General features: G+C 42.7%; 2 protein-coding genes across 8 annotated transcripts in view; one reads left to right on the plus strand and one right to left on the minus strand.

Moving 5' to 3' along the window:
* Positions 1–11,356, plus strand: part of CRYBG1 (crystallin beta-gamma domain containing 1) — a 209,565-nt gene extending 198,209 nt beyond the window's left edge. Inside the window, exons 19-22 of the mRNA XM_003824339.5 lie at positions 1,723–1,846; positions 2,262–2,420; positions 4,679–4,841; positions 9,382–11,356. Of these exons, the coding sequence (XP_003824387.3) occupies positions 1,723–1,846; positions 2,262–2,420; positions 4,679–4,841; positions 9,382–9,476 (541 nt within the window). The 3' untranslated portion in view covers positions 9,477–11,356. The remainder of the gene's footprint in view (positions 1–1,722; positions 1,847–2,261; positions 2,421–4,678; positions 4,842–9,381) is intronic.
* Positions 1–26,993, minus strand: part of RTN4IP1 (reticulon 4 interacting protein 1) — a 77,050-nt gene that overhangs the window by 5,743 nt on the left and 44,314 nt on the right. For 3 of the 7 annotated variants that reach the window (XM_055113997.2, XM_055113998.2, XM_055113994.2), the window contains exons 8-11: positions 24,206–24,298; positions 12,921–13,010; positions 12,494–12,596; positions 312–1,003 (exon numbers count right to left, since the gene is read on the minus strand). In XM_055113997.2, the coding sequence (XP_054969972.1) occupies positions 933–1,003; positions 12,494–12,596; positions 12,921–13,010; positions 24,206–24,298 (357 nt within the window). In that variant the 3' untranslated portion in view covers positions 312–932. Of the gene's footprint in view, positions 1–311; positions 1,008–11,870; positions 11,975–12,481; positions 12,597–12,863; positions 13,011–24,205; positions 24,299–26,993 lie in introns of those variants that run through there. The other 4 variants (XR_008625741.2, XM_055113995.2, XM_055113996.2 and 1 more) reach the window with 4 other exon arrangements.

The following is a 26,993-nucleotide window of genomic DNA, read 5'->3' on the forward strand; positions in this document are numbered from 1 at the left end:
CACTTTTCCACTGGGAAAAGTCATATGTAAAGCATCTTTTATTTCATTATCCAGATTTTTAGTTTATTTAAGGTAAGGACTTTGTCTTTAACACCTCTCATAGTCTAGCAAGTAAGAAAGAGCTGACTTTACTTATCCCTTTAAAAAAGAGCAAGTCCTCTGATTTTGGAGCTCAGGGTTGGGATTTTCCTTTAGCTGGGAATGACTGGCAGATGTTATACAGATGATTAAAGGTCAACTTGGAAAGATTTTTTCCCCTCAACTTCGAATGCTTTTGAATAAGATATAAAAATGAATGAGTACCATCAATGTAATACATGTTTTTAAGAAAGTATTTTTCTTTTATTCACAAAAACAATAGGTATGGTCTACCTGTGTACAACAGATGTTGGGGTGGACTACATCTATTTAAAAAATAATCAGGCCGGGCTGGGTGCAGTGGCTCCTGCCTGTAATCCCAGCACTTTGGGAGGGCAAAGCGGGTGGATCACCTGAGGTCAGGAGTTCAGGACCAGCCTGGCCAACATGGTGAAACCCCGTCTCTACTAAAAAATACAAAAATTAGCCAGGTGTGGTGGTGGGGCCCCTGTAATCCCAGCTACTTGGGAGGCTGAGGCAGGAGAATCACTTGAACCCGGGAGGTGGAGGTTGCAGTGAGCTGAGATCACACCAGTGCACTCCAGCCTGGGTGACAAGAGTGAAACTCCATCTAAAAAAGAAAATAAAAAAAATCACAGAAGCTGGGCGCAGTGACTCACGTCTGTAACCCTAGCACTTTGGGAGGTCAAAGTGGGCAGATCACTGGAACCCAGCAGTTCCAGACAAGCCTGGGCAACATGTTGAAACCCTGTCTCTATTGAAAACACAAAAATTAGTCGGGTGTGGTGGTGCAGGCCTGTAGTCCCAGCTACTCAGGAGGCTGAGGTGGGAGATCACTTGAGTCTGGGAGGTTGAGGCTGCAGTGAGCTGTGATCGTGCCACTGCCCTTCAGCCTGGGTGAGACCTACCTGGAAAAAAAAATTATAGAATATTAGGGTGGTAGAATTATGGGTGATTTTTTTGCAGTAGGTTTTAATATTTTGTTTTTATGATAAGATGACTAAAATGATAAAATTTTATCCAGGATTTAAGTTCCAGTATTAAAAGTAGAGTGCATTCTTCCCTGATGTAATATGCAAGAGAGGAGGGCGCTGGGCTGCTTCCACGCCAGTCTGCGCTTAAACCCGTAATTCCTCAGGTGTGCAGCGGTAGCATCTGAGCGGAAGGGAACTGAGTATCTTAGCAGTTTTTTAGATTTAACAAAGATTACTCTCACTGCAGACAAAACTTATTATTTAACCCTATTTAGCACCTACTAAGAGCTTTGGAAATATTAACAACTTAAAGATCCATTATTACAACTGAAGCTATTTTATGAATAGTTCCCTGGAAGAACTGAGGAATCCACTAAAAGACAATATTTCATTGCTTTATGGAGGAAAAAACTTACCTATTTCTCTTCAAGAATGGAACTTTTTGGCATAAGTACTCATGTAACAAAAATTTGCTATTTGCAAGAAATTACTTCTTTTAAGTGTTCTAGAAAAGATCTTCATTTTTCCCCCAATGTATGTTAAAAGTATATAGTTCAGTCTAGAAATGGAAAGCATTCTAAAAATAAATGTAATTGGGGTCCACTGTCAAATGAAAATTGCCACTTACTGTGGTTATTTTTGTTTTCAGATGGGTTACTTATGAATATGGCAGTTACAGAGGGCGACAGTTCCTGTTGTCACCTGCAGAAGTACCTAATTGGTATGAATTCAGTGGCTGTCGCCAAATAGGTTCTCTACGACCTTTTGTTCAGGTATTTTCTTCCTTTCCATGCTCTGTATAGACTCTTCTCTGAAATTTTTTTGTAAATGCAATCCAACTTTTTATCCAATTTTTTTATTCAAAGTTTATAACTGGCCTCACCCCATAAACTCCTTCCCTGCCCCAATAATCTGGGCTCAGTTTCTGGTGCTAAGAGGTGTGGCTGCTTCAGAAGGCCATCAAACTGAACATCAAACGCAGTTATCCACAGGCAGGCACCCTGCCTCAGGCGCTTTGACATTTTGTCAAACTCTTCTCATTGAGAAAATTTAAAACCTCTGAGACTCTTGAGTATGGTAATTACCCTTAATCCATATCTCACTTTGGATTCTTCCTGATATTCATGCTTGTTCAGTGCTTCCAGCAGCACATCTGGTATAACAACTGCTGGGGGTTTTGTCTTCTAGAAGCGAATTTATTTCAGACTTCGAAACAAAGCAACAGGGTTATTCATGTCAACCAATGGAAACTTAGAGGATCTGAAGCTTCTGAGGATACAGGTCATGGAGGATGTCGGGGCCGATGATCAGATTTGGATCTATCAAGAAGGATGTATCAAATGCAGGGTGAGCTTTAGGATTCCACGGGGGCCTGTGATGGCTTTGCTAGGAGGTGACTCATCCTTTCATATGCTTTTGATCTTTTCTTCAAGTAGATGCAATTTCACAATTCCTGGAGTACTTTCAGAAATGAATTTGTTTTTTTCATGACAGTATATCCTAGCTCTGATAGAACCAGTCTAGGAACTTAAAATGAAAGGTAAATATAGCACTGATCCAAGATAGAATATTTATTTCTATGCTTGATTTTTATATAGTAGTAGAAAAAGGAAGTGTGTTATTCTTCCCTTTTTCCTTAATGTAACTGTTACAGAAACAAACTATAAGCTCCAGCCCTGTCAACAAAAATCACTCTTGGTTTGTTTTGGGGAAATCCACAGAACGGGATGAAGGGTAAAGAGATCCCTCTGTGTGCTACACAGTCCATTTCCTAAGTGTCATATGTTGTAAATTAGAAAATGGCCCATGTCCCTCCTGCATCATTCCTACTATTAACAGACACTTAAAAGCTGACTGTAGTAAGATTTTTATGAAAGAAGCTCATGCTTCTATGGTAGATAAAACTTTTTTACTCCTTGATTTTGTGAGCTTGACCGTTGGCTCCTGATTTTCTTTAAAAAAAAAAAACAAAAAAAACCTGGTGCCCCGTGAGTCAGCAGAAGGAACACAGCCTTGCGAAAAGGAGTACAACTCGTTAATTGGGTCTGTTGTGCTGGAGGGGGAATTCTTTCAGTAAACAGAAGTACTGTTTGGACATGCATAGAAGGACTAGCAGGAGAAACAGAAGTAGTTGTAATATGGAATCATGAAAAGAAGCTTTCTGCCTTTGAATTGTCTTAAACAATCCAAGAAAATGGTGTCTTTCAGCAGTTATTTCTAACAGACATTTCAGTGATGTTATTTAACAACTTTGAATTCAATAGGTCAATGAGAAAAAGTCTCCTAGATTATCGCAGTGCTTTCATCTCAATATAGAAGAATACACTTTATTTTATTTTAATTTTTTTAGACAGGGTCTTGCTCTGTCACCAGGCTGGAGTGCAGTGGCACAATCTTGGCTCACTTCAACCTCTACCTCCCGGATTCACGCGATTCTCCTGCCTCAGCCTCTTGAGTAGCTGGGACTACAGGCGTGTGCCACCACGCCCAGCTAACTTTTTTGTATTTTTAGTAGAGATGGGGTTTCACCTTGTTGGCCAGGATGGTCTTGATCTCCTGACCTTGTGATCCACCTGCCTTGGCCTCCCAAAGTGCTGGGATTACAGGCATAAGCCACTGCGCCTGGCCTACAATAATACACTTTTAACAGGCATTTTTATAGCAACATTGTTTTGTTTTTGTGTTTGAGACAGAGTCTAGCTCTGTTGCCCAGGCTGGAGTGTAGTGGTGCAATCACAGCTCACTGTAGCTTCGACCTCCTGGGCTCAAGGGATCCTCCCACCTCAGCCTCCTGAGTAGCTGGGGCCCACAAGTGCATGCCACTACACCTGGCTAATTTTTAAAACTTTTCTGTACAGATAGGGTCTCACAAGTGATCCTCTCACCTTGGCCTCCCAAAGTGTTGGGATTACAGTTGTGAGCCACTGTACCTGGCCAGTAATTTTTGTTAATGGCATGTGAACATGACTGCCATATATTATTTATATATTAAGGGTAGATTCACTTCAGGGAAGGGCTCATAAAATCTTTGCATTAAAACACCCTCTAGTGAGTCTGCATTTTTCTGTTTTCATAGCTGGAAAGCATGCCTGTTTAGAAAATTTTAATTCTCATGAAGGAAAGACAAATGCTAATAAATGCAATTCCGAGTTTTAAAATGATAAAATGCCCTTTAGCCACCCAGTGCTACAAAATTAGAGGTGCAGTCATATACTGGAAGGTCAGGCCAAGCAGAGGTAGAGATGTCAGAGGGAGATATAGCTACAGAACCTGCCTGGGATCATGGTCACTTATGACAGGGAAGAATATGATGGGCAGTTCTAATGTTATGAGGCTTTCCCTACTAGTAAGATAGTCTTGCAAAGGGCAGAAGTCTCTGACGATGCACAAACATTGAGATTTTCCCATCATTCGTGTCATCTGAAATAAATGGCATAAATATTTATTGTCCGATTCTAGTTTGCTAAGAGCTGAACTGCCTCATGTGGGGTAAATGAAGCTAGGAACTAAGATAATTTTAAAGCTCAATGTAACCAGAGAAATAATTGTTATGAGACTTACAGCTGGATACATATTTAAGATATCTGGTCTTTTCCACTGAGCAGATAGCAGAAGACTGCTGCCTGACGATTGTGGGCAGCCTGGTAACATCTGGCTCCAAGCTAGGCCTGGCCCTGGACCAGAATGCTGACAGCCAGTTCTGGAGCTTGAAGTCCGATGGCAGGATTTACAGCAAGTTGAAGCCAAATTTAGTTTTAGATATTAAAGGTAAGGGTCACTTCCTTTATTTTCTTTATCGTAATGTGTATGTCTTTTAGTTAAGGAAAAATCTATTCATAACTTTTGAAAATGATGAATGTATTATTAGTAGTAACAGTAAGAGAGCCCCTACTGTGTGCCAGCTGCTGTGCTAACCACTTTCAGTACAGCATCTCCTGTCATCTTCACAGCCGCCCTATGAGGTCTACATTATCCCCTCTCCCTCTTTTCTCCCCAGTTTTACAGACAAAACAACAACAACAAAAACAACAACAAAAAAACCCCCGGAAGCTCAAAGGGGTTGGCCAGTTTGGCCACAATCTCACAGCTGTAACTGCTGAACCAGAATCTGGCCATAGGCTGACTTCAAACATTTATTTTATTATAATAGTGTTAGGCTAAAAATCATAAGCTGAAGGGCTGTGATTGCACTTAGTTCAGTAGAGTTGATGATTCTCATGTATACACGTGACCTTTCGTTGAAAAGATCTAAGATCTCAAAGGAATTAACACAGCCTACAGGATTTCAATGCAACATGTGTTCAATGAAGCTAATAGGGAGTGAACTGATGGTGCTTGGGGGAGAATAAATTTAGGGTGGTTGTCCTCAAACTTTATTTGCATCAGAATCACCTGGAGGGCGGGTTAAACTAGACTGTGGGGCCACATCCTCAGAGACTGAGTCTGTAGGTCTGGGGTGGGGCCTGATAATTCCTTTTCAACAAGTTCCCAGGTGTTGCCAATGCTGCTGGTCTGAGGCCCACACCCGGAGAACCACTGATGGTCATTTAAAAATAACATAAGAATGACCTAACCTCTGTGTGGGAACTCAGTGAACTAGTGTGTTGCTATTGACAGGTGCAGATGGTGTGTTCATGTCATCTGGGGTAATTCTGCTTTAAATTAATGGGCACTTTTTTATTCCCTATCAGGAAAGTCAGCACAATTGTGTTTTGTAAATTTAGCGAACTGGTGATAATGTAACCCTACTACATACTCCATTAATTTTTTTTAATTTTTATGAGTATATTACATACTCTATTTTAAATCATCACTACAAAATGACTCAATTTTACTTTAATCAGGGATTTAGGCCAATGCTGTCATTAAAGTTTATGATGTAGGGGTAAAGAGCCAGGCGCCATGGCTCACGCCTGTAATCCCAGCACTTTGGGAGGCCCTGGTGGGCAGATCACGAGGTCAGGAGATCGAGACCATCCTGGCTAACACGGTGAAACCCCGTCTCTACTAAAAAACACAAAAAAATTAGCTGGGTGTGGTGGTGGGCGCCTGTAGTCCCAGCTATTTGGGAGGCTGAGGCAGGAGAATCGCGTCAACCCGGGAGGCGGACGTTGCGCTGAGCCGAGATTGTGCCACTGCACTCCAGCCTAGGCGACAGGGCAAGACTTCGTCTCAAAAAAAAAAAGTTGTAGGGATAAAGAAAGTGCTGTAATCTGATTTTTAAAAAACAACTTTTCTGGATAATGGAGAATGAATCTGGACATTTTCATCAGGGGCTTTGGTAACTGTATGGGGAGCAAAAGTGGCTGTCACTTCTGAATGATCTCCAGGTAGGTAGCTTGGCCAACCCACTTAAAACAGTGGACTTAGGATCACACAGAATCTGAGAAGTTGGAAAGATGCTCAGAAGCAAACAATGCCTTTGCCTTCATTAAAGGGGGCACTTAGGGAACACAAACTAAGCACTGCAACTACAGGCTGGATGGAGACCACAAAGATCATATAAAATGCAAGCAGTACCCTTGGATATAAGAAAATAAATGCAATATTCAGAAACCGAACAGTAGCATATAGTACAGCTCCCTCACCTTACATTTGGTACAACAGATTTGTCAATATGTAGACAGGTGAAATACTCATTTTATAGATGATCAACCTGAGGTTCAAACTAGTTAAGAATTATGCAGATCTTTGTTTATTCTTATTTTGATAAACTTTATTGCACTAGAGTGCTTCAGTGTTGACAAGAGTTTCAAAATCTCCAGAGACACCAAAGAAATGTGACTCAATTGGAAAAAATGGAGTTTTTGACGCAATGTTAGAGAAAGTAGGGTATGTAGTTCTCAAAGGAAATCTGACCAAACCTTCCTGTTTTTTACAAATGTGATCTGCTTCCTATGTCCAGGGTGGACAACACTATGATCCTTAGCTAGAGCTTTCTTCTCTTATTCTTTCAACATGTATTCACGGGGTACACACTATGTGCCAGGCTCGGTGCTAGACACGGAGGGCACCAGAGTGAAAAAAAAAAAGCCTCCTCCTTGGCTTCAGACAGTTTACGTTCTAGATGCGCTAGGCACACAGGATGTCCCTGACTTGTCACATTAGCAGTGGACCAGAAGGAAGGACACCTCACTCCTTGTCTTGGCTCTGACATGAACCGTGGGACTCTAGGTTTCTTAAGACTTCTTTTTAAAGCTCCAGAGCCCCTTCCTAAATGACACTATATAAATTACTCAAGTGCCTGCTGAGTAAGCATAATGTCCCGTATATTTGTGAAATCTCAGTATCTAGCACGGTAGCAACAACAGTCTTTTTTTTTTTTTTTTTGAGACGGAGTCTCACTCTGTCGTCCAGGCTGGAGTGCAATGACACGATCTCGGCTCACTGCAACCTCCGCCTCCTGGGTTCAAGCGATTCTCCTGCCTTAGCCTCCTGAGTAGCTGGGATTACAGGTGCCTGCCACCACGCCCGGCTAGCTACAACAGTCTTAACTCCTTGTTAAACTGAATTTAATTTTCTCAGACTGGGAGAATGGTGCCATCTTGTGGACATGAGAGAGCAGCGCCGCACGTCCCACACCCCATGCAAAGGAAAATATAAACACTTCTCGTTGGTGCACTTACTAGCAGACCATGATTTCCATTAGCTACAACTACTGAACCATTTGTTATCTATTAAAATTGCCCTTAGAGTTATTAGATCATGCATCTGTCTTCTAGCTCATCTTCTTGTGTTTGGGAAATGAGTTCTTTTGGTAGACATTCATGTATTATTCCAGACCACATACCTTGTAACAACAGTGGAAGCTGATTCATGTTCACTTTAAAAAACATGAAGTCTGCACAATTTAAATACTCTCCAAAGGCAAGAGAATGAATCAAATTATTTCTCAAGAACTTTCTAGTTTTCATGATTCTAGTTGAATTTATATGAAAGTATTTTAAGATACTTTACTTTTAAAATACAAAAGATACTCTTAAAATACAAAAAGTATTTTAACATACTATAATGAAGAATGAAAAGAGACATTGTGACTTTAATACTTCCTGAAATTTCAGTGGAGTATGCTGTGTGTGTCTCTGTCTCGGCAGAGTATAGGGTTTGCTGGTAGTTTTTTCCCTACTGCTACAAACTTACACATAAAGGCCCAAAACACCTTACCCTTGTATTCTATAGTACATCTAGCCATACATCTAGCTGGGTAGAGGCTGTAGATTACCAATGATGATAAATCAGTGTCTCACAAGAGAAGAGACGATTTCCTTCCTCAACTATAATACCTAGATTTATTGTGTAAATTCTCAAACCTTTTTCGTATTTTGTAAATGCTTCAAAGGCGAAAAGAATGTTTATTTCTTCTTGATCCAAGGAGGAAGCATGCTTTCAATACCAGTCACTCCCTGCATCAAAATGCACAGATTTTTACTTTGATGGGGTCTTTGTTGATACATCCTTGGTGCTGAGGTTTATGCTAAAAAAAGGATAAGCCATCTGAAGGGATCTTTATTCTACACTGGAAAAAAAAAATCAGATAACCCTTTTGTTAATGATACTTCTCCAAAGAAAGAAGCCATGAGGCTGTTTTTAGCACTAAAGTATCTGAAACATCCAGTAAGCACCTTTGGAAAATCTTACAAACATTCTGGTAACAGGGAGAGAGTTCATGATAATAGTTTTACAATACTGTGGTACTCAGCATCTTAAATGCTATGAAATTTTGTCCACCAACTGAGTCCCCAGTAGTGACAATGCTACCGCGTCCCTTTATGTACTTCCGGGTGTCATCCAAACCTCCCCTTTGACCTAATACAGCCCGTTTTCATTGTTCATGCAAGTGCTGTTCCTCGATAACCATTCCTCCCACCTTTCCACCACTGCCAGGACTGCCTGCTCTTTCCTCGCTGGTGTCTCGAATCTACCATCTCACCACCAAATATATGTTAGTCTCTTTACTCCTTTTCCCTTCTCTCGGGTTTTCCCAGTTCCCTTGAATTTCAGACATTGTAAGAGTGACTGTGGACTAGCTCTTAAGAACTGGGTAGAAAAAGGAGCCCGTGAGGTGGGATGTCCTGTGTGAAGGTGCTGGTGCCCCGATGGTGGGATCTGGACAGATTCACCCATGGCAGGTTGACCCTCTCATCCCACAGGGGCCCAGGCTTCCCTCCCTGCCTTGCCTCCTTGAGGCATGCAGTTCTACACCTTGTTTACTTGCTTACTTTTGCTGTACTGGTGTTAGGGGAATTGTGTCTGCTATAGACCCTTCACCATGGGCACATTCATCTTTTATTATTTTCCTTTCTTTTAGGGGGCACACAGTATGATCAAAATCACATTATCCTCAACACTGTCAGCAAAGAGAAGTTTACACAAGTGTGGGAAGCCATGGTCCTATATACCTGAACAAAGAAGGAAGAAGAATCTTCTGGAGGTCCTTCCAGCCACCTTATTTCTTAAAAAGGACAAAGCTGATGGAAGACCAGACTGGAAAGTGGATCGACTCCTCCTTCATTGATTCTAAATTCAACCTTAAATCATGCTGCCATGACTCAGAGAACTTACTCATCGTTTCAAAAGACTATCATAGCTTTAAACCAATAATTTGTCCTCCTTTCATTTCTTGCCTTTCATTTTTGGTAGCTGCTTAAACAGGTTGCCTAATTAGCAGCTTTTGGGTGATTTTGTAAAATGTTATATCAAGACTTCAAGACTGTGTACATTTTAAATTATTTCCAAAGATAGTGACAGGAGAGAACTGGAACAAATTTACCAACTTTGTGGACCTACAAAGCCCTTATGCTTTAAAGGGTAAGACAAAGGCTTAAGTTTGAAAGGTAGAGAACTGTTTAGCATCTGAGAAGAAATACTTTATTAGGCCTGTAATTTTGGTTCTTGGCCTTAAACACTTTCTGGAACCTTTAATATGCTGCATAGCACAATGGGAAAGCCTTAGGTATTCACACATTTAAGGAACTCTAAACAAAATACTATTTTCTTTTAGTTCATATTAAAAATTAATACATTTTAAAAATTTAATGTCAAAGTCTGGTAACATTTGTTAGTAGGATTTGAGTTATTATTTTTTGAGACAGGATCTCAGGCTGGAGTGCAGTGGCACAATCACGGCTCACTGCAGCCTCTACCTCCCCAGGCTCAGGTGATCCTCCCACCTCAGCCTCCCAAGTAGCTGGGACTATAGGCACACATCACCAAGCCCAGCCAAATTTTGTTTTTTTTTTGTAGAGATGGGGTTTCATCATGTTGCCCAGGCTGATCTCAAACCTCTGGGCTCAAGCAATTCACTCGCCTCAGCCTCCCAAAATGCTGGGATTACAGGCCTGAGCCACTGCGCCCAGCCAGGATTTGAATTATTTTAACTCATCCATGGGCTGCCCTAGAATGTCACAAATGAGGGTTGTTTAATGCCTTTCTTATAGCTGCTACTGGAACACTATTATGACCTAATTTATGAGCCATCCTTACTCATCTACAAGTGCTGAAGCAATGTTACATACTTTTTTGCTAAACTCAGATTTTTTAGCCTAATTTCTTGCCCTCCTATCCACCTGCATCCACACATGGCCTGCATGGGGCTGCCTTCCCTGCAGTGTTCCACAGCCATGCTTCAGGGTATAGCTGTTGGTGGACAGCCTCAGGTCTTGGGGGCACTATAGCCACTAAACGAGGTGTGAAAGGCTCAAGAGGATGACCAGCAATTAATTATCCCCAGAAAGTGAAGGAAAAGAGACCTTTAGGGATGTTGCTGGTCAAGTCTTGATTTGACCGGAGTCAAATCAATCTTCAAGCAATCTTGGAATCCTCAACTGCAGTAAGCATTTCAAGAATGCAAACAAACTGCTTAACAACTGACAAGACACCAGCCCATATGCTGCTCTTCCAACAGTGGGTTCTAGCTTTGAACAAAAGTGCTAAATATTTCCTTGAATATATTCTTCCTCTTTTTGTCCTCATCACTCAATACTGGTGCTCTTGTCACAGGTAGAACAGCTTGTTTCTTTTCCATCTATTCAAGTGTGTTTCTAATTCTAAAATGCTGATCTTCTCTGGAGTCTATGGTAGGCAATTATGGTCACTGGAATAGTTTGTCTTGTTTTAAAATATTATTGGTGCATGTACAACAGCGTCCAACATATCTGTCTTGTTCCTAGATGTATAGCTCTGATTTTAGGCCTTTTGTGCATACCATTACAATATGGTGGGGTAAGACATTCTACAGTAGCCTGTGCTGAACTGATCTCTTAAATAAACTTGCTTCTGGTTAACTATGTTGATGAAATCTGAGAGTCCATTCAGTAGCCCTCATCTCACCCTTCAAAGAGAGTCAGCTAGCAGATTAGAAACAAATGTCTGATTAGGATGAAGCAGGTTTGAGGGGTGCTGGTATAATAGCAAGAAAGATTTGCTGACCACTCTCTTTCCAAACTCCATAGTTTCTGAGTGGAAACGAGGATGAGTGAGGTCCTGGCTCAAGTATTTTACTCCCACTACCACCTGGGAGCCCTCCAGGAAAAGAGCTGAGGCTGCTCCAGATGGAAGTCAAGAGCAGCTGGTATTTACACCTGGAAAATCGATTTTTTTTCTTTTGCAATAACTCGGTAGTAAGACCAGACCAGCAATTTTAGAGAAAAGCCTACATCTAACATACATGCTACCAAACAAGTGTCTAACAGGAATAAACCAAGCAGAAATCTCAAAACAGGTCTACATCAAAAGTTACAAGCAAGCATATCAGGTGCAATACTGAGGATGAGTATATTAGGAAGTAAAAACACTTACCGTAAATGAATATTCGAAGTGCACACTGCAATGGGTTGATTGGAGAGATATCTAAATGTAAACATTTGACATCAAAGTGGCAAGCTTTGGGCTCCATTGGAAGGCTGCAATTTCCATGGAAAAGCCCTCAGAGAAGCATGTTTCAATTGCCGAAACAGGCCTAATCCTTATGCAAGATGTAAGGGTTTTAAAAAGTTAGAAACTCTGCCCTCACCTTTCAATATTAAGAGCATAAACAAATGAATCACCAGGCAGATTTTTATATATGACACTAAGAGATTTAGAACTTTAAGAGCTGTGGTGACCACATTATGGTGGAGGAACAAAAAAGGAAACCTTGGCAGTTAGAAAGGTGCTCAGTGATGAATTCAAGAAGGAACCAGCTTTAAATTATCTCTTCACGCCAACATCCATCTATACACTGAAAGTTTTAGTATCGTACATTAAGACAATCAGGCCCAGCAGGGTGGTTCACGCCTGTAATCCCAGAACTTTGGGAGACTGACACGGTGGATCACTTAAGCCCAGGAGTTTGAGACCAGCCTGGGCAACATGGCAAAACTGTCTCTACTAAAAATACAAAAAAATTAGCTGGGTGTGGTGATGCATACCTGTAGTCCTACCTACTTGAGAGGCTGAAGCAGGAGAATCGCTTAAGGTCAAGGCTGCAGTGAGCTGTGATTGTGCCACTGCACTCCAGCCTGGGTGACACGCGAGACCCTGTCTCTAAAACAAAAAAGACAATAAAGTAGTTTAAGCTAGTAAAATAGAAGGTGCCACAGCAACCTGCAAAGCCGGTGTGAAGGAACAGCTTGAAAAAACCTAGAATTTCTACTGACTACAGACAAATCCAAGTGCTGATATTTTTATATCAATTACTGGCCAAAATGGTGTGTTTATTTTTTAAAGCTTGTATCATGGAATGTATAATCTAATCTGGAAAAATGTTTGAAAGGGATGGCTAGAAAAAAATTTGGGCTCACAGGCACTCACCAAATAAGAACGTCAACAATCACTAAACTGCATTTTTATTTAAACAACGTTAATTACAGTCTTTCCTCGTGCGTGTCCTCTTTCCACCTTCAGGAAGGCTTCTGGAACTTTAGAAAAAGGAAAGGTTTGTTCAATAACTGGCCGGATCTGTAAAACATAAGAGGTTGACCGGTGGATAAAAAAGCCTACATCTTTCAAGGCAGATGACATTGCTAATTAGTTTCTTGACGGTGTCCCTCAAGCCACAGTCTCTCTCGAGTGTCTCTCCAGTGGACCCAGGTCAGGCTCTCACAAGGGCCATGATGCTGCCTCCACTCCTGCCTCACTGCTGCTTCTCTCTTTATGGCCCCTCCCACCCCACTGCCCAGTCTTACTTCTCCTCCATGCTGGTCTTTCACTCTCCTACTTAGAACCGTTCAACAGCTCCCACTCCGGCATTCGAAGACCAATAGCATCCTGAGCTCAGCCCTCATCCAGATTCCATGCTTTGCAAAAACGCTCTACCTGTCATTTTCTCCACGTGGTATGTTTATGCCTCTGCTGGTACGAGTCAGTAAGCCCAGAAATCCTTCTCTGAAAATTCCACTGCCCTTCCCGCCCAGGTCTCACACTGTGTTTCCTCGTGCCCCAGTTTGCAACGTGTTGTCCCTTTCAACTCCCACAGGAACCATGTGGCCTTCCTCACAGACTGTATGTACTTGTTACAGCTGAGTACACATCTCAGCCACTCTGTGCTGTGTGGTAAATACCAAAGAGAACATCCCAAGGTCCTTGCTGTATGTATCCATCTGGCTCCTTACAGAGAGTGCATGGAAATAGTTTTGTTTCGTTTTTTTTTTTTTTAATTTGTTAAGTGTTTGGCATATCTACCCAACCAGAGCATAAAGTACTTGTGGGATAGGGGACTAAGCCACTTTGTTTGCATCCCCCACAACACCAGGCATAATGCTAGACATACAGTAGGAGCTTCATCAATGTCACTTAGGTGAAAGCTAATAAGGTAAGTGGGAAAAACGCACCTCATGTGAGCTTTCTGGGCTTCGAGAATACTTGGCCCAGGCTGGAGCTGCCCTGGCAGGCTTTGCTAAACAACGGTGCAGCTGGTTACAATTTACAAGAAAGCCATTCCAGCCAGCTCATAAATGTTTCAATGCTGCTGGGTCTTTTCACTGTACTGTCAGTAATGCCAGCAACCTCCTTCTGAAACTAGGTCCCAGGTAACATCCTCTCCATGCAAAAATCCAACTGAATTCTTCCTTTTCAAAACTTGAAGCAAAAATCAATAGTTATCCACCAGGTATCTCAGTGGCCTGCCTCTCATAGCTCCACTGGCAGGCATAAGTTATCAGAAGGCATAAGCCAACTCATACATTTTACGCTTTCCTTTTACAAGAGGAAGAAGTGTTTTCGTGGCATTCAGATGCATCTGACGAAACTTCCTCTTGGATGAATTTCACAGCCACCAGAAGAGCATCTTAGACTCCAAAAGTTCCCTTCTCCAAAGAGCTCAAAATACTTTTGTACCCACAAATCACAATAAGCTCATAATAAAAGCAACAGCTGGCACATACTGGCCTCACTATGTGCCAGGCACTGTTTTAGGGGCTCTAGAGATTTCATCCCATTTAATCCCCATAACCATTTTCTGGGGTCAATACTGTTATTCCCATTTTACAGATGAATAAATCAAGGAACAGAGTTAAATAAGTTGCCCTATGTCACACTTCTGATAAATAGCAAGTCAGGATTCAATCTGGTGCCATCATCTGCTGTCACCAGTATGCACTGAGCCTTTCCTATAGCATCTGCTGCTGTCTACACCTACCCCTAAAACCTTAAAGGAAGGGAAAGGTAGCCAAGGACTATAAGGATTTATCATAGCCTGCATGTTGGCCTGCCTTCCTTGTGCCAGCTGAGGATCTGGTCTCTCGACCCTGTGTCCAGGCCACCAAGATGACAGATGTGTGGTACACGGGTGCCATCCACGCCTATGGAGGACATCACTATTGCTGATCCCCCACAAGCTGAGCATGACCTCAGAATCTTCACCACTGCAGCCACTATTAACTGCTCTGAGCTGGCTTGTGAGACAAAGCCTATTTGTCTTCTATTCTCTCCAACAATAAGGCAGAGGGCTGTGGTGAGTCCCACTTTAGGGTGGACTGCATTGATGTTGCAGAATGGAATGCATTAATGTTTCTTGGCCCAGCGCAGTGGCTCACATCTGTAATCCCAGCACTTTGGGAAGCCGAGGCAGGCGAATCACCTGAGGTCAGGAGTTTGAGACCAGCCTGGCCAACATGGTGAAACCCGTCTCCACTAAAAATACAAAAATTAGCTGGGTGTGGTGGTGTGTGCCTGTAATCCCAGCTACTCGGGAGGCTGAGGCATGAGAATTACTTGAACCCGGGAGGTGGAGGTTGCAGTGAACTGAGATCGCGCCACTGCACTCCAGCCTGGGCAACAGAGCGAGACTCTGTCTCCAAAAAAAAAAAAAAACAGTTGTTTCCTGTATGTCCCACATGAAACCTGAACCTATCACTCCTCCAAAGCCCCTGGGATGCTGTTTTCAGGATGCTGTTTACCTGGAAAAGGAATCACCTGAATGCATGCCTAAAATGCAGAGTCCAAGGCCTCCTGTTAGAACAACTCCATCAGAACCTGTAGGGGTGGGGCAGAAAAATGCTTCCCCAGTGATCTGTATGCACCCTAAAGTGGGACTCACCCAGCCCTTTGCCTTATTCCTGGAATCCCTAACTTGTACCATGCACATACCCATCCATTCCACAGACTGACAAAGTGCCTGCCTCCTAAGGCACTAAACCAAAACAGGCTGAACTCAATGTTCAATTTAGAGCTCTGACCGGGGACACAGATCCTGAACTGATGACACAGGCAGCTTACAGTTACTGCCCACTTTAATCTGGCTGGTCAGGCCTATTGTGGCAAATAACCCGAGAGGGCTGACCACGGCATAATGAGTCATTCAGCAATTCCCGTAAGTGACAATGGAAAAAAAGGTTTCAAATTGAAGGCAGGCAAATGCCACTGCTGGCTGAATCCGTGACAGCAAACAGAGATTAACTGGATAATGAGACAGTGTCTATGTACAGCCTCACATCAGACCTAGAATACTTGTTTGTTAAGGACAAAGGGATCAGAGTTAAAATCCAGAGGGGGGAAAGAAAGGTTACTCACAGTGAAGTAGGGATGTTTATGTGATGACGCTGCTATAGTCCACCTGGCACAGGGAGCCCTGTTATAAAGCGGGCAGGCTCAACACCATGCTTCCCACTGCGCAGACACACGAGGCTCACGGCCGGCCAGGGACGCTCACAGCAGCAGCCCTCATTCAGTCTTGGATTCATGTGTGGGGTGCTGATTGTGCCTCGCATCCCTGATACAAAGGCTGAACCAAGCCAAGCCCCAAGATTTGGCACCTGCTGCCTGACATCACTTCTGTGAAAACGTAGGGACGACGGGAACCTTAACCTCTCTGGATGTGGCCTTGGAATATTGCTGCTTACAAGCCGCTAGGCAAGTCCTCCTTCCTGCTGAGGCAAAAACCCTCTCTAACGCTTGAGGGGAAGACGGTACAGAAAACCTCTCACTACTGCAAGAGCATGAAGCTGCTGGTGGAGAAGGACACTGTCTAGGCAGCCATGGCAGCAGGCAGAGGTTTTCCCTCAATTCCCGTTTTCCCAGTGAGAATCACAAAACAGCAGAGTTAACACATCCGAGTGGGCCTCTTTTGATAGATTAGGAAACTGAAGTGCAAATGATTGAGTGGTAAGTGCAAGGTCAGAGCTGTCAATAGCAGAGCCAAAACAAGGACCCAGGACTCCTAATGTCATTACTGCATGGGATGGATGTAATCTGGGAAGTCACAGTCTGCTCCACTTCTTTTCCTAGACCCTTGGCCTCTTCTTCCACCAGGCACAGAGGCTGCAGATCTCAGAGGGTGAGGTGTGTGAGGGGACACTGACAGGTGACAAACACCAAGGAAGCCCTAAGGGCTCCTGGTCTGAGTCCAAATCCACACGCCTGTGGACAGGCACCAGGACCGCAGTTCCAGCACTACCTCCTGGACAGGTATGCCCCTGACCTCTGTGAAAGGTTCAGTATTTCCTGGGTTGGGGTAAAGGGGAAGAAGGGGACTTAAACTCAGTCTTCCTTTAGACAAAAAGAAGACAAAAGGAAGAGGTGAATTTTGCTCTCAGTTGCTGTTTCTCGGAAACTTCCTGCCCCAGATGGCAAACTCAAAACTGGAAGATGGAGTGAGACAGGAGGGGGATGGCAGATGGGGGAACTCTCCAAGGGAGTAAGTGTGCCATTTGGGAAAGCATCAAGGACTTGTCCCTAGGTACCCCTAAAAAATGCACTTCCAACAGCCAGAAGGTGAGAGGAGAAACCCCATATAAATTTCCTCATAGAAACAATTTCAGTAATATCAGAAAAACCTCAGAAGCATTGAGGCCATGGGATCCATGAGATACTTGCCACATCAGGCAAGGCAGCCCTCTTCCAGTGGTTCTAGGGATTCAGTCCCTAATCACTACATTCTTTCTATGGAGCAAAATCCAGTGGCAATAAGGAACTTAAGGTTTAGAATGTACTTCGTTGCTAAACGAGGGCCCAGCTATTCAAGATGGACCTGGGAAACCACCTACCTCAGAACTCATTACATTTTTCTCGAAAGCTGCAGTGTCCAATATGGTAGCCTCTAGACACGTGACTATTTACGTTAATCAAAAGTAAGTAAATAAAATGAAAAAGTCAGTCTCTCAAGTTGCATTTGCTACATTTCAAGTGCTCAGTGGCTTAGTGGCCACCAAGTGAATACTGCAGACAGAGAACATCTCTATCACTGCACAAAGTTCTAGAGGACAGGCTGCTCAAAAGGTAACTGAGTGTGACCAACACATTTCTCCACCATCTACTGGGTCAAGTAAGTGCTAATGGGCCTTCAGTAAGTGTTCTGAATTGAACTCAAATATGGTGCATAAGAACTATTCTGATGCTGGCTAAAATAAATCCACTGAGAAATCTATATCACTGTTCAACCAAGATGCTTGGCTGGCATCTAAGATTTTGAATATACCTGTGAACATTAAGCTCCTAACATCAGAAGGCTTACTAATTAGATGAAGAATATACATGTATAAATAAACATTCAAAAATATCTTCCTGGCCGTGTGCAGTGGCTCACACCTATAATCTTAGCACTTTGGGAAGCCCAGGCAGGCAGATTGCCTGAGCTCAGGAGTTCAAGACCAGCCTGGGCAACATGGCAAAACCTTGTCTCTACAAAAAATACAAAAAATTTAGCTGGTCAGGGACATACCTGTCCAAGAGGTAGTGCTGGATAGTGCTATATGGGGGGCTGAGGTGGGAGGATCACTTGAGCCCAGGAGGTCAAGGCTGCAGCGAGGTGAGATCACACCACTACACTCCAGCCTGGGTGACAAAGTGAGACCCTGTCTCAAAAAAAAAAAAAAGATCTTCCTCCCATACTTGATTTCTAGCCATCTAGGTTCCCACCTCAGGAGCAACCAAGGTTTCTAGTTGCTCTCATATCCTTTTTGAAGCATTTTATGCATTGTGGTAGGCAGAATAATGGCCCCCAAAGATGTTCACATCCTGATTCCCAAAATGTGTGAATATGGCACCTTACATGGCAAAAGGACTTTGCTGGTGTGATTAAGTTAAGGATCCTGAGATGCAGAGATTATCCTGGATTATCCAAGTGGGCCCAGTGTAATCTCAGGGTCCTTATAAGAGGAAGGCAGGAGGGTTAGAGGTCAAAGATTAACAGAAGCAGAGGTTGGAGTGATGTAGCCACGAGTCAAGGGAGGTACAGCCTCTAGAAGCTGGAGAAGGCAAGGAAACAGATCCTCCCCTATAGCCTGCTTCCAGGAGGAATGCAGCCCTGCCCACACATTTGGACTTCTGACCAAAATCTTATTATTATAAGATAATAAATTTGTGCTGTCTTAAGCCACCACATTCATAGTAATTTCTTACTGCAATAGGAAACTAATGCATGCATATATAAGCAAATATGTATAAATATTTTCCTTCAAAACACAGTTACACAGTCCTTCTTAGCAGCAGGTATCATCTGAAGACTGCCTCACCACCACCTCCTCTCAGTCCTGCAAGATGCTGAGAAATACAAGATGATAGAGTAAAATACCAAGAACTCAAACTCTAGGTAACAATGTCTGGATGATTATTTAAGCAGAAAACAATGAAGACTGTAGAAGGAACTGTCCTAAGGGTCAAGAGACCTGGGCCCTGCCTATGTGACCTTGAACACATCATTTAATTTCTTAGGGCCTCTGTCCCTTCAAATGTGACATCACAGCAGGATGAGGGATAAAGGGATGAAGACAGTAAACTAGACAAGTGCAAAGCTTTCCTCTTTCCAGTCTGTGAGTATGCTATTCAATGGCATATGAGTGACCTGAATATAATTTTTGCTATATCTCCTCCCACCAAAAAGTAAGTGTGTTAAATAGTATGAAAACAGGAACTGTTTTTTGTGCTTAGGAGAAAATGCCAATAAACTGTAGGCATGAGGCACGTCAGTACCAACCCATTACGCTTAAGGGGATAATTATAAATCATTCTTTTTGAGAATGCCCAGAACAGCAGTTTGCAAACTAGTGTCCAAGAGCCCAGGGCTCCTTGGCTGTGTGGAGCAGCTGTGGGGAAAGAACATTTGTGGGGGAGGTCACTCCCTGCCACCATTTCACCAGCAGAGCAGCTCCTCCTCTGCCTATTCTGTAAACTGGAGCTTGGCCTGACTGGGTTTCAGTTAAAAAACATTTAACTACTAGTTTAAGATAAGGATCGGCAAACTTTTTCTGTAAAGGCCTAAATAGTGAATGTCTTAGGCTTTGCAGCCTTCATATGGTCTAAGTTCTTCTTCTTCTTCTTTTTTTTTTTTTTAACAAATCTTTAAAAATATAAAAACCAGCTGGGCGTGGTGGCTCACGCCTGTAATCCCAGCACTTTGGGAGGCCAAGGTGGGTGGATCACGAGGTCAAGAGATTGAGACCAGCCTGGCCAACATGGTGAAACCCTGTCTCTACTAAAAATGCAAAAAATTAGCCGGGCATGGTGGCAGGCGCCTGTAGTCCCAGCTACTCAGGAGGCTGAGGCAGAAGAATCGCTTGAACCCAGGAGGCGGAGGTTGCAGTGAGCCGAGATCGTGCCACTGCACTCCAGCATGGTGACAGAGCAAGACTACATCTCAAAAAAAAAAAAAAGTAAAAACCATTCTTGGCTCAGAGGATGTGCAAAAACAGGCCTCAGATTGAATGTGGCCCACAGGCTGTAGTTTGCCAACCACTTTATCTAAGATAGAATGAAAATACTAGGTAACTTAAAATTCAAACTGAAATTGTGCCCAGATAGGATGAATATGGAGTCCTACGACATGCAATAAGGCTTCGTGATGACAGTCATTTGAAAACAATGCCTAAGACTGGATCTCCAGGAAAAACAGACTGTGAGGTCCCCACATATTTAGGAAATTTCAGCTCCTCTTCACTTTTGAGCCTGACAATAGTGAGCACATTAAAGGCAGGAAACCAAAACATTTACTGAGTGCTGCACTGGGAGAAAGCAAAGGTAGTGTTGGTGTTCATAAAGAAGGTAGAAGGACAATGCTATTAACAGATTGACAGAGAGTGCTCATTATTGTGGATATTAACTCGGTGGCTTCTCCATTTTTACTGGGGCATGCAGGGCTAACAAGCAGAATTTAGACTGTATCAGTAATACTCATTAATCCAGATTCTTTTTTTTTTTCCTTGAGATGGGATTGCCCTATGTTGCCCAGGCTGGTCTTGAACTCCTGGGCCCAAGCAATCCTCCCACCTCAAACTTTTAAGTAGCTGGGATCACAGGCATGAGCCACCACACCCAGCTGAGATATTAAGATAGTTTAGGCCGGGCGCAGTGGCTCACGCCTGTAATCCCAACACTTTGGGAGGCTGAAGTGGGCTGATCATGAGGTCAGGAAATCGAAACCATCCTGGCTAACACGGTGAAACCCCATCTCTACTAAAGATACAAAAAATTAGCCGGGCGTGGTGGCGGGCGCCTGTAGTCCCAGCTACTTGGGAGGCTGAGGCAGGAGAATGGTGTGAACCCGGGAGGCGGAGCTTGCAGTGAGCTGAGATCGTGCCACTGCACTCCAGCCTGGGCGACAGAGCAAGACTCCGTCTCAAAAAAAAAAAAAAAAGATAGTTTAAATAACAAGTGACCAGTAACCAGACCTTCTTCACATTCTTAAAAACAAGTCTCTAATGAAGTAAAATGGTTCAGAGGGTAAGATAATGGGTAAGTAAAGAGAGAATGGGCCTAGAAGGTAGGCCACAAGATAAATTCCAGACACTAAATATATATACTAGATTTTCAAAAGCTGTCTATTTTAATATCTATCAAAGGCTAAGTGCGGTGGCTCATGTCTGTAATCCCAGCACTTTGGGAAGCCAAGGCAGGTGGATCATTTGAGGTCAGGAGTTCAAGACCAGTCCAGCCAACAGGGCGAAACCCCATCTCTACTAAAAATATAAAAATTAGCCAGGTGTGGTGGTGGGCACCTGTAATCCCAGCTACTCAGGAGGCTGAGGCAGAAGAATCGCTTGTACCCAGGAGGTGGAGGTTGCAGTGAGCTGAGATCACACCACTGCACTCCAGCCTTGGCGACAGAGCGAGACTCTGTCTCAAAAAAAAAAAAAATCTATCAAAATTATAAATGCATATCTCTTTTGACTCAGCAATTCCATTTCCATGAACAGAAATGGTTATATATACAATTAGGTACTAAACATAAATATTGGGTTATCCACTGAAGCATTGTTTGCAAAAGACTGAAATTAAACAAATTATGGTACACCCATACAAATACTATGTAGCTGTTAACAAAAAAGGAATGAGAAAGCTTTTATATCCTGACATAAAACAAAGTTGAACATATGCTGTTAAAAAAAAAAAAAAAGCAGGTTGCAGCACAGTATGTTATCCATTTTGTTAGGAGAGAAAGGAGAGAGAGGAAAAAAATTATTTTTCCTGTTTTGATAGAGTATCTTTGGAATACCCAAGAAACTAGTAATATTGGTTGCATCTGACAAGCAGAATCTCAGTGACTGAGATATAGCAGTCAAAAGAAGATTTCTTGAAATAACTTTTTCCATTTTTAGGGTTTTTGAACCTTATGAATGTATTTTTTCAAAGTTCAAGTATTTTAAAAGAGTTGGCTCTGTTGTTTCACAGCTTGTCACGATCAAAAAACAACTGTAGCTTTTCTAACAGTTACCTGCTAATGAGAATCATGAAGCGCTCAGTCAAAGCTTGGAAGAATTTAAATGTCCTCCTCCAATTTAACAAATCTCTACCAACCACACAACATATAAGTAAGATCTGCTGTGTCATTCTTTCTAATTTCCCAGGATAAAAAGGCAATGACCTCTCACATCCACACAGAAGCAAGGACACGACAAGAGAGCTGGCCTCATCAAGGCATCCAGTGCCACATACCAACTTCACAGTCCCAGAACCCCTCATTGCCAGAAATGACTCCCAAGCCCAAACAGCCTGTGCAGGAGAGGAGAATCAAAGCACAAGGCACATTTGCTCACTCAACCTCCTTGGAGAATACTTCAAGGACATATTTTTTGTTGTTGTTTATCATGTCCTATTTTAGCCATTACCAGTTATCTGCCAAATGTAATAGGTAGATATATACAAGTCACCTCTCATCTCTGTTGGGTAAACAGTAATTTCCAGGCAGAGAGAGAGTCACAATATTTTGAATACAAAAGAGCAGTGGTAAGCATGTGGACAGCCTGGAGCAGATAGCAGGACAAGCACAATCGTGGACTTCTAGAGGACAAAGACCTCTCTAATAATGGGGTTCCAACCACATGAAGCACTTATTTGATGATAATTCATTCTCTTCTTCCTAGAAATAAAATAAGCATTCCTGTGGGATGTGGGAGAACCCCACAAAGAAGGAGTTACACAGTCACAATAACACTGAGCCCCTGTCCCTATCAGAACACACCAAAACTTAGAAGTCCATGAAAAGACACATAAGCCTGGAACCCAAATATTTGGGAAATAATAACAGGCCATCCTCTTTCTTATATAGTTCCTTGGCTGTGAAAGAAGAAAAACCTTAAATACATAAAAAGCAGCCATTAGTTCCCAAAAATATTCCTTTCCAAAATCGAAATGGAAAGATGAAATATGCCAGCAAGGAGCAGGGGCCAGAAGAAGAAAGCCCACCTCCAGGGGCTCTGTCCAAGTGTCTGAGTGGTTCACGCAATGCTAATGCTAGCCTACTCTAACTCCAGTCCCTGCCCACTGCAAAGTGACAAAGATAAGACAATGTATGCTGAAGTCCCAAATCAGCTTCAAGCACTAAGAATACAGCTGAAAGGTGGAGAGGGAAAAGCACAAGAGTTTTGGTTCCATTTCTGCAAGTTTGAGCATGCCCCTTTTTCTTGGTGAGTCGGCTTTTTCACCTGTAAAATGAGAATCACCCTATCTATGATCTCACACAACCCTCTAAAAGTTCTCCATCCTATAAGTCCATATAATCTCTCAATAACATAAAAAATATCAGCACCAGAATACCACCTTCTGGGTTATTCCTCTAGAGATGGGATGTCAAGGTGGTTTAGACCATGTAAAAACCCAAATAAGCAGGTGGCAGCTGAGGAGGCTTTCAATCCCCAGAATCCCTGAAAGACCTTTTGACATCCAAAAAACGATGACCAGATGATAAGCAACAGTCCCTTTCCCACAGAGTCCACGGCAGGACAGACACTAGTAGGCAGAGTACACCAGCCAGTTGTCTTCACCCAAATCCCCATCAATCCTCACTCACCCTAGCCCTGGCCACTGACTGTCTCAGATGGACTATTTATTTGCCCTTGATTTTATTATACCCACCTAGAAATCAGGAGACCTGGGGACCTGATAAAATATTAGCAGCCCAATGTAGCTCACAGCTGTGCTATGATCTAACCAAGTGTCTTTGGGGGAATCCTATAACCTCCCTGGGCCCGCCTCTTCATCTACTAAACCAAGGTGGTTTGACTAGATGAGAGAAGCTCTTGTGCAGATGGAGCAGTCTGTGTCTATGCCTCCCATGGAGACAGAACCAAAGACACAGCATGTAAACTTGGCCATGTAAGGCAGCACAAGGTCAGGTGAGCAGGCTACCTCTGTAGAGTCCCCACTGACGAGGCTCAGTGGGCAGGTCTACAGGAGGTGCTCTAGAAATACAAAGGCTTCCAATCCAGGTTTCCAGGTGCACGTACCTTTCCCGCATCCACCAGTTCTGCAATGTCATCTAAACATGGGCCACTGGCCATGAAAAATGCCCAGCGATAATGGACTCCTTTCCAGAAATGCTAAAAAGAAGAAAACAAAACATGTCAAATACAGAAAAACATAAAATCTGACTAAATGCAGATTTAGGGAAAAGCATTTTCTGGATGACTACAACAAACTGATTTCTCATTTCATGCTGACAAAATGTGTGCACAGCACCTTGGCACAATGACTGACAGAGAATGGATGCTCCATAAATGTTTAATAAATAAATAACTGAACAAAGACATATCCATGTCACTCAGGCTCCTTCTCTAAACTGTGATTGAAGAACAAGTAAGCACAGGAAAGCTTTCCTTAAAATGATCGTCTAAATGGTTTTCCACAGTGGGTTTCCTCCCCATGAGGAATCGGGCTGAGACCTCTAGGCTTTCCCTACTAAGGTTTGAATAAAGCCCAGAGGCACTAGAAAAGAGGTTTTCACCAAATTCAAAAATGTTTTGGGGACAATAAGGCACCAAAATATGATCTTAGACAGGAAGCCCAATCACAATTTTTTTTTCTGGCTCTGACAGGAATAAAGTGGCTTTAAAGGGAAAACAAAGTGCAAAGTTCCTTATACATCACGGCTGAATCTTTCCCTATGGTTATGGCAAATACAAAGCCATCTCATCTGTTACAGGGCAATACCCTCCAAATGAAGATGAGTACAAATCTTACACCAAGAGGGTTCATGACCACTCTACTGCCACTTATAAATGTTATTCTTTGTTTATTTAATTGAGAAAGGGTCTTGCTATGTTGCCCAGGTTGGTTTTGAACTCCTGGTCTCAAGCAATCCTCTCACCTCAGCCTCCCAAAGTGCTAGGATTACAGGCGTGAGCCACTGTGCCTGGCTGTAATTGTTATTCTTTATGTCAAAGGTAGGGTAGGCCATTATGGAAACAGCAAATGAGCTGAGGTTCTCCATGATACCTCAATGACCTGCCCAACCAAACCTTCATCAGATGGGAGCAATGTGAGGTAGCAGAGGGTCAGCCAGTACCACAGTGCTGCCCTCTCAACAACTACCCACAACTGCGAGGTAAGCTCAGACTTCTTTGCCATTGAGCTTACACTCAGTATGATATAAGCTACTATCATGGCGTGAGGCTGAAAAATGCAATGGAAACCCCCTACATCAGCACTTACTAGTTGCATTATTTTTGTTTTGTTGTTTTTTTTAGTTATGTTATTTTTGTCAGGCTACCTCTTTCAGCCCATTTCCTGTAGAATGGTGGTACCACCACCTAGCTTGCAGGATTGTTGGAAGGATTAAATGAGAATGTATACAAAATGCCTCACACATAGAAAGTATTCTATCAATACTTGTCCAGTGCTGAAAGTGAAGCTTATTGAGGAAAGACTGAGACAATACCAATTCAGTTTAAGAATGTGGAAAGAAAGAAAAAACTAAGCAGTTGCCTAGGCAAAGCTTCCCACTGGGTGTGCCAGGATGGCTTACTGAGTGAGTGAACCTATAGATTATCGTCTAACCCAGAAAACCTGTGAGAGTTAAAGGATTCATCATTAATAATTACCCTAGGACTACAGATGTAAAGAGAGTCAAGCTTACTCTAGAATTGGTGTGATGAGATATTGACTCCCCTTAGCCCTCAGCATAGCCAGGCAAAGCCAGGGCTGGTAGAAGTCTCCAGATAGGCTGGTCTTGGAGGAGCAGGGCTTGGTTTGTTCATCTCTATTACCCAAGGCAGCCTCTACATGCTGTTCAAATACTATCATTTTCTATGTCTGTCATGGCATGAAAGATGTTGAGATGCACTGGTTTATGCAACTAACTTAAAAAGAAGAGGCCAGGCACACTGGCTCACACCTATAATCCCAACACTTTGGGAGACCGAGGTGGGAGGACTGCTTGAGGCTAGGAGTTCAAGAGTAGCCTAGGCAACATAGCAAGACTCTGTCTCTACAAAACAAGAAAAAGAAAAAAGCTGTTTGAAGAATTATGTGGCTAAATGCCAGAAGCACTGAGAATGTCCCAAGCTTACTGTGGATCCAGTAAATGACAATCACAGAAGATCTGTTCAAATACTTTTCCCTAAGGTCTGGCTTCATAGACTGCAATTAAAACATTCTGGTAATTGTTTAGGGTATTAAAGAAGGAACAGAAATGGTCACAACTGCCACATCTGTAACTCTTCACAGCATGTGGCTCTGTAAAGTGAAACTTTTGGTCTGTAATAGCAGAATTTTTATATTCTGCTATAAGAGGTCTGTGTTTTTCCCCCCCTACCCAGGCCACTATAGGAGAGAAAGTAAACCAAAGCAGGTAGGAGAGTCAGAAGCATGACAATGAGGCTTTAACTACGTGCACAATCAGAAAGACATTGAAAACTACTTAAAAGGTTTTCACATGAGATTACCACTATCATCTTTCAAGTAGGAGGAAAAGAGAATGAAGAGAGCTGTGCCTGTTTTACTCTCCGAGGACAACTCTGAAGGTTAACTTGTAAGAGGTCTCACTGGAGTACAAACTGAAATCTTACAGAAAACTTAAACTTACATTTTAAAGCACTGGAAAATCTGGGTTTTGTGAAAGAGAAAGAAGAGACAAAGGACAGCTAAGAGCCCTTTCTCCACAAAGTACCCTGTGGACACTGTTTCTGGCTACTGTCTGAATCAAATGAAAATACAGAACACCACAGTGCAGCGCTTGGTTTGTTCATTTCTATTACCCATAATATTTCATAAGAATTGAGTCGTGGTCTCCTCCAT

The sequence above is a fragment of the Pan paniscus genome, chromosome 5 (assembly GCF_029289425.2).
Source record: "Pan paniscus chromosome 5, NHGRI_mPanPan1-v2.0_pri, whole genome shotgun sequence".
NCBI classification, from domain to species: Eukaryota; Metazoa; Chordata; class Mammalia; order Primates; family Hominidae; genus Pan; species Pan paniscus.